The sequence below is a fragment of the Merops nubicus genome, unplaced genomic scaffold, assembly GCF_000691845.1.
Source record: "Merops nubicus isolate BGI_N331 unplaced genomic scaffold, ASM69184v1 scaffold22813, whole genome shotgun sequence".
In the NCBI taxonomy this organism is placed as follows: domain Eukaryota; kingdom Metazoa; phylum Chordata; class Aves; order Coraciiformes; family Meropidae; genus Merops; species Merops nubicus.
Genome location: NW_008598548.1, coordinates 6,117 through 21,475, shown reverse-complemented (window position 1 = coordinate 21,475; position 15,359 = coordinate 6,117). Strand labels below are relative to the sequence as shown.

The 15,359-nt window shown below is 38.1% G+C and overlaps 1 protein-coding gene across 1 annotated transcript in view; it reads left to right on the top strand.

Annotated features, from left to right (window-relative positions):
• The window catches only part of LRIT3 (leucine-rich repeat, immunoglobulin-like and transmembrane domains 3), a 12,011-nt gene extending 1,627 nt beyond the window's left edge, over nt 1-10,384 (top strand). Inside the window, 3 exon segments of the mRNA XM_008937094.1 lie at nt 1-181; nt 7,959-8,264; nt 9,321-10,384. The exon segment at nt 1-181 is cut by the window's left edge and continues 15 nt beyond it. Coding sequence (XP_008935342.1) covers nt 1-181; nt 7,959-8,264; nt 9,321-10,384 — 1,551 coding nt within the window.
• Nucleotides 10,385-15,359: the final 4,975 nt, after the last annotated feature.

The window sequence follows — 15,359 nt, the reverse complement described above, 5'->3', positions numbered from 1 at the left end:
AAAAAAGTCCCCGGCTTCCCTGCTGATGCTGGCCGGTACCTGAGGAACCTCACCTACCTGGACATATCCAGCAACAAGTTAACCACCTTGCCATCAGACCTGATGGACATTTGGCCACCCTTCTCAGAAACTGTCCTGTCCAAGAACACAGACGTTCTGGCAAACCAGAGAGTAATTCTGGGTATGTTAAAAAAAAACATTCCTTACTGAAACATACCTAAATGTTAAGTTTCAAGTGAGAGCAGGTAGGGGACCAGCCTGGGATTCAGGAGAGTGGGTTTTATCCAGGTCAGTCTTCCAGTTTCCTCTGTGATTATTTAGTTATTTATTTTCTGTTGCTGACAGAAAACTAAAATGAAGATAGTGGTCTCCATGTATGTTGTTATCTCAAGGTTATAAAACTGAAGTAAAATATATGAGATTCTATTCTACAGGAATACAGGCCACATGGAGTATTCAGTATCCGTACAAATGCAGGACTTCCAAAAATTGTATTTCTGATGATATTTCCCTTATCACTGTATGTGGTTGCAACTGTAAGCATATCCATTTACAACTGTTTTTTTCCCAGTGGCTCACAAGCCAAACAAGTGGCTAGAGTTGATGCTCATATGAGGTCTGTCCTGAGACACCATGCTGGGATAGTCTTGGTCGCTCAACAGGAGGCAGCTCTGCGCTCCACATGACTGCTGTTAACCTTGTGTTGCTCTGAAGCTGACTGATTATCCTGAAGTTTTTCCCAATTTACATGTGGAATATGAGAGGGAGAATAGGAATTTGACTCCTACAACTTCACAGTGCTTTTTATAGTATTTAAGGTAAATATTTAAGAATAGTTTGGCCAGACTTTTGATTTTTCAGATACTTTTATTCTGCCTCTCTAGTATGCCATCACATCAGGTCTGTTTGTGACTTTGTGCTTTATCTTACACTTTCTCTCCCCTTCTTAGTCTTGCAGGTAGCCCCTTTCTCTTCTGCAGTCTCCAAACATAGCTGGGACACCATTAGCAATAGTGTTCTCTTCTGTCGCTCCTTATATACATTAAGTCCATGGTTTGACATTTTTGTAGTGTAGTGTGGCAGGTGGTAGGGAGGAAAACCAACTGGCTTTCTCAACTCCAGTAGCTCTGTACCTACAGGTAAAGATCTGACCTGCACTGCCCAGTATTTCAAATTTCTTGACCTAAACTCCAACCTTTCAGTGTTCATTTGTTCAGCTGCTTTGTTTCACAGAAGCTGCAATTTCAAGCTCTCATTCAGATGGGACTGTGTGTAAGTAACATAATAGATGCAAGTAGGCTGAATGAGTTCCTCACATGCATGCTAGGTTTACAACATTACGAGAATCGTTGATTCAGGATTGAAAAAAAAAAAAAGAAGATAAAAGAGAAAGCTGTAAAAGTAAGTCTAGCTCAGTAACCCCATTGCCTGTCCTCAGGGAGGGCTACAGGGAGCAGTAAAGTGGGAGCTGACTGTGCCAGATCTAATAATCCTCCTGATGATCTCATGTGGGAGTCCCAGAGGTTATTTTGTTTCCTTGTCTTACATCTTACATAACTCTTAGCACTTGAAAACAAAAGAAAGGGAAACAATAAAAAGAAATAAAACCAAAACAAGAGAAAGAACTGGATCTGGGAATGCAAAATGGCAGATAGTACTTTCAGTTATGTTCTGTTGAGTGAATCTGCCTTAGGTAAGTTGTGAATAACTAGCTGGGTTTTCTTCCGTTGATATCATAGCCTTCTGACGGGTACATCCTGATGCAGACAGACAGGGCTTGCTCTAGAAGAAGCTCTATAGTGAATGAGAAAACATCCCTTTCCTCTGCAGATTAGAAAGTGCAGTGCTCTTTAGGTCGTGGGTTATTTTGACAAGCTTAGACTCCATGAAGTGTGAGTTTTATTATTGCTATTACTGGAGCTTGTGAAGTTGTAGTTGTGCCCCTCTCCCCCACTGCAAGAGGCTCCTACTCAGGTTGCTGCTGATGGACTGTTACTAAGCACTTGTTTTTTGGGAAGGAATGGTTGATAGAAACTATCAGGCTAGAAATATGACCTAGGAGTTGGGATGTCTCTACAAGGCTCCAACCATAGGAGATGTTGGCTTAGAACGACAGGAGCAAGATGTGCTCTGTGTCGTGGCTTCCTCTCTGGCACTCCTCCTGTCTCTACTGGGGTTGCTGGGGCATGAGAAATGTATCCCACAGATACTGTCCTCCTCCTCTGAGAGCGAGATAAGGGTCACAGAGATATGTGATCAAGATGGATTTTGGAAAGGTCTCTAGCCTGTTGGGATGCAGATCCAGATGAACTGAACTGTTCTGTTTAAGTCAGTGCTGCTTTTAAAGCCTGAGGCCAGACCATTCCAGAGGCTCCTCTGGTAACCTCTCCTAGTGCTTATCTACCAGGATAGTGAGAAAGTTTCTCTTAATATCTAACCTCAATCTCCCTTACTGCAAACTAAGCTGATTACCTCTTGTCCTACATGAGATGGACGTACAGAAAAACTAATTACCATCTCTTATAGTGGTCTTTTGTAGATACCCTGTTTTCTTCCTTAATCAATCACACAATTTCTCTTTGCCTGTGAGGATTTATTTTTTTTTCCTACCATAGTTACTGCTTCCCTTTGCATTCCTTTGGGATAAATAAATATTTATTTTAAAATGTGATGCCTACAATTGCACACTTTGATGCTCAGGAGTGTCCTATATGCTTCAGCTGTTCTCTGTTCATTCAGCCTGACCCATGTGCCTACATAGAATGGTAACTTTTGCAGAGATCTGCTACAAGCTGGAACCAGAACAAATAAATGTTTTTGTCTAGTCAGGAAAACAGCAGTCAGATTCTACTTAGAGTAAGCAATTATGGCTTGAGCTGGTTTCTCTCCTAGCTCTGGCAAAACAAGATTGGCATTTGTATTTAATCAAAAAGATCAACAACAACAAAGCCTCAAACTCAAATGTTTGTGCGTATGCATTTTTTAACACCAGGAAGCATTTTTATCTTCAGTGTCTTGAACAAGCATCAGGAAAGTTGCATGTAAGAGAAATTTCAGGTCCCCCATGTTTACTTCAAGGACACTTGGAGAAACCACAGAACTACTTTTGGCAGGGGACTGGCTGGTTAGCATCTCCTTATTCCAATTCAGTATCTCATAAGGGCTTGGTTTTTTTCATTATCTTCCACTGTATGATGTTCCTCTGTGTGGACACTATGCTAGATGAAAGAGGGTCAAGATATGATTCCTGGCCCTCTCTGGCCACATGGCTCACTCTGATTCTCATCTGAACAGTTTAGGGCCAGCTTTCTTTAAAGATGACTGGCTGTTCCACACTGTGTATGATCTAGCCCTTGCCTTTCTGTGGGCTTTGTAGGATGCCGCAGTGACTCTAAAATGTAAGGGGGTGGTTTTTCTTCATACTGCCTGAAGTAATGTGAGAAGTGCATTGCAACCCATAGAATTGTACTGTTGTGATATAAAACAGTAAGGATGTGTTTTATGCTTGATGGGCTGACAGGCATGCAACATACTTTGAAGGTACAAAGCCTGCTGCACTTACACTGGAGGCAAGACCAAGACAGAGAGAGCTGTCCTTGATCTGGTCTCATCCATAAGCCTTTCAGGGAGCAATCCCTGGAGTGCGAACTCTCCCTGGAGCCATGTCTGTCTCTGTCCTGAAAAGAGACCTTTGGAACAGTTCCAAACAAAACTGTGGAGTGAGCTCACAGTTAAACAGTGGAAATGATTTGGGACATTTGGGACCAAAGTGTGAGTTCATCTGGCCCTCTCTTGGTTACCTCTGGAGCTATAGCCTAACACTTTGATCCAGATCACAGCTCTGTTTCAGCATTGGCTGCCCTACAGAGACTGAAATTTCCATTGTGAATGCTGGAAGCAGCGTTTTCCATATGGAAGTTACATCCAGTGAGTCACTGAGAGGAACAGAGGAATCCAGCTTTGATAGAGTGGCAGTTAGAACAGATTTTGCCTCTGTTGCGTGTAGAGGTGCCAAAACTTTGAAATGCTGCAGGACCCTCTGGCTCCCAACTCTTGGGGATAGATTCCTGAAGCTACTCCCTAGTGATTACTGTGCTTAGGAGCCCTGGGACACACTGCAGGAAGTGGGCTTTACTGTTCAGAACCCTGGTGCAAGAGTTTTGCAGCTTCAGTTGGAAGACAGCCTAGGGTAGCTGTGGCCCAGGCTGTGGTAAGTATTTCCATTGGACCCAAACTTGAATATTTCACATACTGCCACTTTACAGCAACTGAAAAGCAGTGTATTGTGCAAGTTATGGTCTGAGACTGGTTACTGATTTACGAAGGAAGTTTCACTCGTAGCTGTTGTGAGTGCTAAAGTCCGTGTTGACACAGCGTGGGGAAACCCTCCACACTGAGAAGAGTGCAAAATGTGCACACACAGACAGGCGTGCACATATATTTGCGACTGTACACACAAGCATACATATAAAACCACTAAATGTAGAAGAAAGCAAGGTTTTAATAGCAATTTATAATACATATTTAATGTTAAAATACACTGCATTGGTGTATCGCAATGCATAAGTATTTATCAGTGTCTGTTTTGCCTTGGTTAGTGTTTCTTTCTCAGGTTAACAAACCGCCTTAATATTTCTACAAAAGAATTCAGGGTTTAAAAAGACTTGGTGTTCCATCCAGATACACATACCATTGGAGACTTAACATTATTTTTATTTTCTCTGCTTAGGAGATTATTTTCCTGAGGGAATTCATTGCATTCCTTTATTCAAACACCCCATTTTTTCCTCGTTTCTTATTTTGTGTTTTTTTTTTTTTTTTTTTTTTTCCCCCTTTATTTTTTCATATATTTGTTCTCACTTTTACAATCTTGTAAACACAAACTGTAAAATTTCAAAATTTCAGTGTTCTCATTTCTGTTCTCTTCAATAGCAAACTGAAGTATAATCAAATTTAGTGGTTTATCCCAGATTCCAACTGAATAGTGCTTTAATCTTTTCATTTGGGGAAGTCATATGACTTGAAGACTTACAATGGCTGTGCAAGTTTACTAAAAATATTGTGAATGCTGTCAGATATTGGCAAGACAGATAAATCAAAGGGGTGAGCTGTAGAGGCAGGGAAGGAACTCCTGTAGCTGTATATATTATTTGTATTTGTGTAAGTCCTGCTTCTTTAGCCAGTTCCACTAGGAAGCATCATGGATGGGGGAAATGAAGTGACTAACTGAAATAGCTCTCTTTGCACTACAGCACAGAAGTACAGAGTCTTCTGGGACTACAGCTTTCTTCTGAAGCTGAAACTAGGCCTTCAGAATGATCTGAGATAGTCAAACCTGTGTCCCAGACTGGACTAAATAGCTATCCAATCTAAGGACTATCCACCTTTGCTTCATCATTCTTTCTATTTTGTCAGCTGGCAGACCACCCAGGGTTGAGCCACCATCCCTGGAGGTATTTAAAAGATGTGTGAATGTGGTGCTGTGGGACATGGTTTAGTGGTGGACTTGGCAGTGTTAGGTTTATATTTGGGCTTCATGATCTTAAAGGTCAAAAACAACCTAAACAATTCTATGATTCTGTTTGAAAGGTCTTCGAGAACTGTTAGCAGTGTTAGAAACAATAATAAAACCCATCCTTTCCTGCAGTAAAGCTTGGAGGATGAAGAAAGGTCACAGAAGAAATACTTTCTGTAGAATTCAATGTAAGGGAGAATTTGCTGCATGTTGTGTGGGATGGGAGCTCTACTGAGGCTGCACATCTCTCCTGATTAATGCTGTGGACCCAGAATTTGTGCCTTGCCATGTGCTTGCAGCACAGATAATAGAGTCATAGAATCACTATGGTTGGAAAGGACCTGTAGGATCATCAAGTCTAACCTTCATCACATTTCCCTGACCACTAGATCATGGCCTCATGGTTCTAGTCTTACTAGAAGCATGACTAGACCAGACTTCTGGTCTTACTAGACCAGATACCCCATGCTTCTGTCCTCTAGACAGCACAGAGGCCATGCAGGGACTTCACATGCATTTTAGCAGCATATGTTATAGAGGAATGGCAGTTGAGGTCTTGTTTCAAGGGGATCTTGTTTTCCCTTTTATATCTTAAGGAAATTTATTTTTCAAATCCTCATATAATCTCTTTCTTAACATAGTGAGGAAAATTGACTCATTATAAGCAAGTGAGAATCAAAAAAAAAAATTCTACAGGAATATTATCTCTAACTCTTTCTACAAACTAAATCTTACCTAATTTAAAAGACAAGCACAAAGAGTTACATAAGTGTTCTTGATTGGGCAGAATTTTTAGGAGCAGAAACAATTGATGTGCCTAAACATATGGAAAACATTTGGATGGTATCTCTTTTGGTTATGAATATATGTGTGAAGTTAATAGGAAAAAAAAATTATATTTTGAAGATTATTTTTTCCTTTCCTTTAAAGAAAAGCAGTTGCTGATACAGTTTCCTTGATTTCTCCTTCTCCATTCCAGTGGGCAATAAGTAGTGAATAAATGTAAAATCTCTTATGTCTTGAAGGGGTGAAATTGGATTGTGATGTCAAAGTCATGGAATCTCTTAAGGTCAAGTCTCGTTTTAAAGAGTGGGGATTAATTGAGGTTTACCACAGTTTTAGCCAATCAGTGCCACTGAACTTAAAATAACTTAATCTTGATCAGATGGTAAAAGGAAGCAGTAGTTAATTATTCAAGTATTCTTTCATCTAGAGGCTTCTTCAAGAACAGAAAATGGAATTTTTTGTAGCTGTTTTGACAATTCCTAAAAAATCCCACACTGAGCAATACTGGCAGGTGTTTCCATTCTTTTTTTTTTTTCCTTTTAATTTTGGTTTAGTTATTATGACTTGCCTATTGCACTAAATTTACTAAAGAAAATTCAATAGTGAGTGGTTCTAGCACACCATCCCTCATTTCACACTAAGTTCTGTTTCTTGTTAATAAGTGAAAAAAATGAAAAAGGTATGTCAGAGGAGACAATGCTGGAACTCATGAATGATGTGCTGTGTGGTGGTTTACCTGGTGAAGATGCTGTTGCTCCATGAAGGTCAACATAGCTGAGTAATCAATAGCAGCTGAGGATTTAGACTTATATGCCTCAGAAGTGGCTACTCTGTTTCACCATAAGAAGTTCACCAAGAAGGAGAAGCTTCTCATTCAAAGACTTTGGAATCAAGATCAAATGTTATAGCCTGTAACAGAAGAGAGGTAACATTCTTGTGTGCAATCATAAAATTATTGTAGTCATCAGCTTTTTTTCAGGATCGTTCCCGTTTTCTGCTGTTCTTTTTTAATGTATTTCAGAGGTTATGCTAAAGTGAAGCCAGATTTCTGAGCATATTGGTCTAGTTCAGAGGCAGATTAGAATTTTTATTTGCCCAAAGCTTTTTCTCCTTAAGCCTTTATCCTTTTCTCAAGGGGCAGAAATGTTGGTGTAAGTGCTAAACCCTTAAATCATCATGTTCTCTGCAAGCACTGAAAAAAGGGTCTGAGGAGATCAAACTGTGAGAGCCCAAAGAAGAACTAAGAGCAGAGGAGAGTGATAAGATGCAATAGGCCTGAGAAGCTATCTTTCCAAAGGCACAGGCAGGTAGAAATGTATCATCAGCCTTAAGACATGTTCACAAAGTGTTTTTTCCTAGATAAATAGCAAAGTTAAGCAAAGATAATGCCACTATATTACTCTGCTCCTGTAAACTTCAGTGAAGAAAAAGTTCAGCTTAGTACACATTCATACTGTTCTCCCTCACCTCTGCAAAAATCCCACACCAATCAGCCAAACGAAAAAAACAAATTGAAAGAGCAAAGATGAGTTCAGAATAGGTTCATGTTGGTTGTAGTTAGTGGTAGTCATGAATTGTACCGCAATCACAATATTTGTATATCACATGACAGCTTTTTTTTTTTCTCTTCCTTTCCCCTCTTCCCTCCCTGCTTCAGGTTTGCAGGACAACCCATGGTTTTGTGACTGTCGCATTTCAAAGCTAATTGAATTCTCCAAAATCGTGGACAACTCAGTTATACTTCTTGATCCATTGGTTTCATGTAGTGGACCTGAAAACCTGGCGGGAATCTTGTTCCAGAGAGCTGAGTTAGAGCAGTGTCTTAAACCGTCTGTGATGACGTCGGCGACAAAAATCACTTCCCCTCTTGGAAGCAACGTTCTGCTACGCTGTGATGCAACTGGGTACCCAACACCACAGCTTACTTGGACTAGGTCAGACAACATACCAGTGAACTATACAGGTATAATTACTCTTTTATAGGAAACGGGAAAGGCTGAAATTGTTGGGTTGAATGTGCTTTGATTCATTATAATGAGCGACAATGGACCAAGCTGGCAATTGTGTCCATGCAACAGCTGTTCTGAAATTCTTTGTCTAAGTCTTTATTTGAACAGATCCAACAGACTATTCTTATTCAAGATGTGTTCTGTAATAAGAACAACATGTGTTGGGGGGAAAATGTATGAAACGAGGGAAGGATAAAGGAAAATGGAGTCTTGGATAGTTGAGCCCTAACACAGAAGCTGAAAAGTAGAAAGGAGAATTCATCACTAGAATCTCTATGTCGGTTCAAAATGTTCATGTTAAAAAAGCTAGTGAGGCCATGACCAAGCCACTTAAAACTCAACATTGTAAACACAGGATTTTAGAAAATCATGTTTTCTATGTCATTTGCAGATGTTTGTTGTTTATTTGCAACACTCATGTTGAATGCTAAGGAAACTGTGTTTGTCTGATATAGATATATATGTCCGCTATGATAGATATTTATGCAGTAACTTAAATATAAAAAAGTTTCTTGCTTATGTCAAGTAGTTAGCATTTATCTCAAATCATAGGTCTGAAGAAGGTAGTAGTCCAAAGTACTGGAATATCTTAAGACAAAGGTAATTTCCAAAAATATTTTAAATGGCTAGTGTGTTTGGGGTCACTTGAAGTCAGTGAGACTTGTATTTCCTAGTTACTTAGCAGCTTCAAGACATTTGATTTCTTTTTATGTGGATTTGTTTTCCTTAGTGATACTGCACATTATATTGTAATTCCTCCAGACATTCAATTCCTTTTTGACCCAAGCTCAGCACTTTTCTGCAATAATATAATGACAGGGAGTTACTTAGTCTGTGTGTGGAGTTTAGTTTAGTTTTTGGTGTGTTTCTTTGTTTTATTTTTGTTTTTTAAAAGTTTAATAAATGTGATTCCTTCTGGCAGAAAAACTTAAGGGAAGAAGTAGTCTAATAATGTTTACATTCTCTTTAGCTTCCTTTTATAATGTTTTACTCTTTGCATTTTCCTGTAGTAATTCAAGAAACACCTGGAGATGGTGTCAGATGGTCCATAATGAGCCTGACAGGAATTTCATACAAGGATGCAGGAGAATACAGATGTAAAGCAAAAAACTTGGCAGGAATGTCAGAAGCTGCTGTTACAGTCACAGTGGTTGGTGTAATTACTACAACTGTGTCACCACAGAAGTATGGAAGGAAGCAAGAGGCAGAGACACAGAATACTACTCAGGAGAAAACCAAGCAGGAACCTGAGAGGACAACCACACCTCTTCCCACCACACCAACAACCACAGCACTGGTTAGCACTGAAAGATCAACAAGCGTCAAGTCTACTGACAAGAAACAATCCAGGCCCATGTCAGATGGAAAGAAAAATTCAAAGGCAGTGACAAATGGAAACAAAAAACAGACTGGGGAGATAATCAAGAAAGGTGAGGAGATTCCATTGAATACAGCAGGCATAGCTGAGCAAAATGTTACTGTAAAGAACCTAAGAGTCATCAGTGAAACTGATGAAAGAGTGACCTTAACTTGGAAAACTGTCAATGCTACAAGCAACTCTGCAGTGACTGTGTTATACTCAAAGTATGGTGAAAAAGAGATGTTGCCTCTGAGCACTGATCCTAGCAAAAACAAAGTCACAATTGATGGTTTACAACCTAGTACTCAGTATATGGCATGTGTCTCTCCTAAAGGAGTGCCACCTACGAAAGAGCAGTGCATTATTTTCTCCACTGATGGGTTAAATGATGAAAATAGCTCTCAGTTTTCTATTCTGGTGTTGGCCAGCAGTGCAGCTTGTGTGGCAGTTTTACCCTTGATATTTTTCTTGCTCTACAAAGTTTTAAAACTTCATGTGAAACCAAAAACTGCAAAGGAAGCTGACCTTGCAAAAGAGACCTATGTGAAATTTGAAACGCTGTCCCTGAAGCCTCGAACAATGAATGCAGGAGAGCAGCTCTGGGCACGGAGATACACAAATGATTCAGAAAGACTTCTCCTTTGTTCTAGGTCAAGCATGGATTCTCAAATGACCTTCAAAAGTGAGGGCTCTAGATCTGAGTATCTGTGTTGAACATGGGTGAGGGTTGAGGACATGGAATATACATTAAGTAAAATTAATCCAAAATGATGATACTGCATCTGGAAGCAGGTTGGTGCTAGAATGGTGGTCAGAATATATTACCAGATGTAATACAGACTGCTGGATGGATTGCCTGTTTATTTTCTTTTTTTTTTTTTTTATGTTTGTGACTTTGAATGTGAAGGAATAACATTCTTCGAAAGATTAACACAGCATGAAAGGGTTGCCTGGTTAAAGATCTTCTACTATTTGTTTTCATTAAAACATCATTCTCTTTTCTATTCTCATTTTCCTGTATGACATGCTAGTTGCATGTATCAAACATTAATCACAACCTTCTTAAAAACTATGTACTTAAAAATAATAGGAAAACAGTGTACTTCTATTGAGGTCAAAACTTTATTTGAAAGTACAAGCTTTCACCTGACATCAACTTATGCTTTGAGATATCATAATACAGCTCTGTTTGTACAGTATTTTGGACTAGAAGTGATCTCAGGCCAACCAAGACTGAATCTAGGTAGCCACAGCTTATGGACTCTTGAGAGGTACAATACACATCATATTGTCATTTTGCAGATGCTGTGGCAAATGAGCTTCGTTAGTATTCTGAAGCTCAGGTAAGATAACATTATGAGTAACTCTGTAAGAGAGACTTAACTAGTCTCTCTAGTTGATGTTAATTTGTATTGAATGATCGTATTGAAAAATCTCAGCCTTAGAATTTATGTGGATGCATGTATCTATATACCTCAATTTCAGAAATTTCTGTACAGAAAATTTTGTGGTACTGTGTAATACAACACACATGCTTATATAGCTATATACTAGATAGATATTGCAAAATATTGTGTACTACACTGTAGTAATACATTACAGCTTGAGATATAGCAAGTGGAGGTCTTGTCCTCAGGTCATGTTGTATGTGTATTGAAGTTCAATGAGTTAATTGTGGGCATGCTTCCTATGTTAAAAAAACCCACAGGTATTAATATTAATATTGATAATGAGTTCAGAATTGCCTATTAATGATAATAATGATTTGTCTATTCCGAGGCTTCTGTTTTTATTGCCTGAACTAAATAACAGCTTGTATTGTTTTAGGTTCAAATGTTATGTTTAAGAGAATCTATGAATTGAGAACTATAGTTTTTCCTAAAAGTGACATTTCTATGCCTAGAATAACTGTTTTGCTAGGTAATTAGGAATTTTCTTTTCACAGAGGGAGAAATATTATTCAAAGCTACAAACCAAAGCTTAGTTAGTTAATTTTAAAATATTGGCTTTTCTTGTCATCACTAGTGCAGGATTAAATTTTACCTGCTGGAATGATAGAGAGCTTATCTTGTAAGGCATAGCTTGGTGAAATGAAAACACTTTGTCAAAAAACCTCCAGCATAAAATCACTGCAAAAAATGAACATACTGAAAAAATCTTTGTAGCATCTCGATGGTCAGGAATAACAGGATGAGTATTTGAGACCATGGAAGCTGTAGTAAGGAAGTAGGTGAGATGTTCAGAAGTGCAAAATAAGCTTACCTGTGTATGCTTCTAGAATTAACTTTGGAGTTCCTTCCTCTGTTACTAGTATGTGTGGTTAAAAAGTGATCTGTCTTATTTTTCAATGGATAATTTTGATTGCAGTGAAAATGTTTTTAGATTTCTGAGTGGAATATTTTTACTTTGGCAGTTTTTTAAAAATTTTGGATTTTTTAGGGAAAGCATATTCTTTTTGTGTCAAATCAAGGTTCATCTGACAAGCAGTTTATGACAAACCAAATTTTTACAGGACCTGAAGTATTACAATGTTTGCCTTCTCTGTTCCATATAGATAGTGTAGTCAGTAGTTGTTGCTGAAGGTGTTTCAAACGAGAAACACCATGTTTGTCATTAATAACAGCAATTATTTTAACATTTATTATTTGATTCTGGAAGAATATTTGATTTCAGGTTTCAAAGCTTTGCAAGAAACTTGAATCTAATTCTAGAGTTCAAAAGTGCTATCCCCTGACTTGTAGATGATACATCGATATATCAGACCGAAGTGGTGCAAAGCTCTCTTGAGAGAGCTCACTTGTAAATGTGAAACCTTTTAGTTTGGCTAATCCTTGTGAAATTATCATGTCCTAAAGTTAGAAATTAATCTCTATGACCTACTATCAATATATCAAAGATGGAACATACTACAAAGGGCACATACTTTCAAAAAAAGATGATATACATTATTTTTTTCCACACTTCTTGAGACAACAGTTATATAAGCCAGACATACTTCTGTACCTCATGTCAAACCAGCAAATTTATTTTGGAATTTTAATAAGAATTTGATACAAAAACCAAATGACACAAAGTCATGTGCCCTGTGTCACCCAGGATTGGTTTAATTAAAGAGATGAAGAAATACTTCTGGTAACAGAAACAAATTTTTATAGTGTATATTGCTGATATTGATGATGGAATCATTATGAGATAGATTTTGACATTTGTAATCAATTTGTATAATATATTCTGAAATGCAATACTGAATCAGTTATCACTATCAACAGTGATGACTGTAATCTGTGCTTGCCTGGTAGCAGAATTTGGAGAAGATTTAACCAGTTTATGCATCGCCTTTCTTATATTTTGCACTTTGTTAGCTCGATTCATCCTTCATTTTACCAAAAAGGTTAGGCCTCTTTTTATACATTAACTACAATGGGTGCATCAAAATTGGATTGTTAATGAAATAACTGAGTAATGTGAGCTGAATTCCAAATAGAGCTCAGTTTTACTTAAAGCTTTAGTGGGCCTCAGCACCTGGCATAGTTAACAACAATCCTGGCTTCAATGTGCACTTACTAAGTCAAACTTTAAGCATCCATGCATGTATTTTAGTCCTTGCCATTGCCCATAGTGGACTTTGTATTCCTTGCACTACCATCAGATTCTCATACTTTTCTGAAGCAAGGGATTAAGAAAGAACACTCTTTTGTGTGTACAATGAAAATGTCTGTAATAGAAAAAAACATTCATAACTATATCTAAGAGGCTAAACAAAGGACATTTTAAACTCATTACCTTTTCAAAGAGGTTATTTTAATAGAAGCCATTTTGATGTGAAAATAAAATATTGTTTTTATATATTACTGTGTTTGCCTGACCTTTGTTTATAGCTTTAGACAGGATGTGATGAGTATAGCTGTGGGGACAAGAGGAAATCTGAGAAGATATGAGAGAAAATACAGAAAGAAGGCTGAGGAAAGGTGGAAGGGTAATATCCTAGGGAATGCTGGGACTGCATGCCACACAGCCTTTTGCTTGCAGTTCTGCTATGTACATAGCAAAGGTGCTGGGGTGTCTGCAGACAGGTAGCTGTAAGGGATGGATGGAGGTACTGCCAGTTTATTGCAATGAGTGGATCTCTATACCTGCCCAGTTTCGACAAGGTGAGGGCAGCTGTAAAATTGGAGTGTGGAACAAAGGCACCATGGGAATTTGAGGAATGTACTTGTAGCTGGGCTGCATCCCAATGACAGTTGTGAGAGCTTTTTGAAGAATATTGCCTATAAACTGAGAAGGGAAGAGTAAGTAGTTTAGGCCTTTATGGAAAGAAAGAAGGGTATGCATCAGTAGCAGTTCTGGCTAGGGTGTGAATCCTGGATATAATAAACTGAAACAGTCCATCGTGCCCTATGATTTTCTTTCAAAAGCAAGCAATTTGTTAGATTTGTGGCTGGGATGTGGACCAGCTTGAATTTCCTTCACAGGCGGAGATGAGATTTCATAATGAACCTTTTTTTAAATTATCTAACAGGGTGTAGAGTAGAAACACGTTGACCTGGATGCCTTCTCTCACAGAATTCATTGCATTGTTTTAGGTGTTGTAATACATCTACAGGAGTTGTAGGGGAGCACTGTCATTTTTGCTTGTTGGAAAAGAGGTGTTTTCAATAGAATAGGCGGTTTCCTTTTTCTTTCTAAATCACTGAAAATTTTTCCTCTGAATTTCAGAAAATCAAAATTCACATCAGAGTGGGGGCAGGATTAATGCGTAATTTTTATAAAGTGTTTTTTATAAACCTGAATGGCTTCCTTCCTAAACAGTGGCAAAGTCAAGCTGAAATGCCAGTATGAAACAGCCTATAGCGTGGAAAGAATTCTTTTTACAAATCTGTGTACATTATTCACCAGTGTTCAGGATGGGAATCTTTTAAATCGGTAAGTCAGAAAGCAGCTATGAACAAAAGAATGTCATCTTTCCCAAGACCTTAGTAAAAAAGATGCACTTTTTTTTTCTGACTTTCTCTTTTTTTATGAAATAGCATCCTAACCTTGTGCCTATAAAAGAAGGTGAAATTACTCCAATTATTGCAGCAACTCCAGAATCACCTGTCACATATGTGTTTTAAATAAATTTGGTCTAACTTAAGGTCTGGTGATTTTGAAATACACTTGATTGGCTTGAGAGTGTTATGAAAAGAGTTGACTGACAAACAACTAGATCTTTAACCTCTTGTAATAGTGAAATACCGGTTTACTGACAGTGTGTGAGCATTTCAGAGGAGGTATTCTGAGAAGAAAATATTTTATTCTGAAAGTAATGAGTTCATAAATACAATTAATACAATAATTAAATACCAAATAATTAAAAATCAGAAATTAATACAATATTAATAATTAATACAATCGAGTATTTGGCACATCTCTTTAAGGAGGAGTGGTTTGTTTTTTATGGAACTAAGGTGACAGAGAGGACCTGGAGAAACACTTTGTGTCCAGAGAAGGCTAAAATTAAATGTGTTTTGTTCTTCTCTCTTAACACAGGAGAAAGGAGCTTTAGGTACGTGTGTATTGAGGGCAGGAATAAAGTATTCCAGTGTTGCCTCAGACAGAGTTCGAGTAGTTTCTTCTGGGGCTGTTGGTACTTGAGGTATGCTACTGGACCAGATGGAAGATAAAACCAATCCAAAATAAAAATTACTAG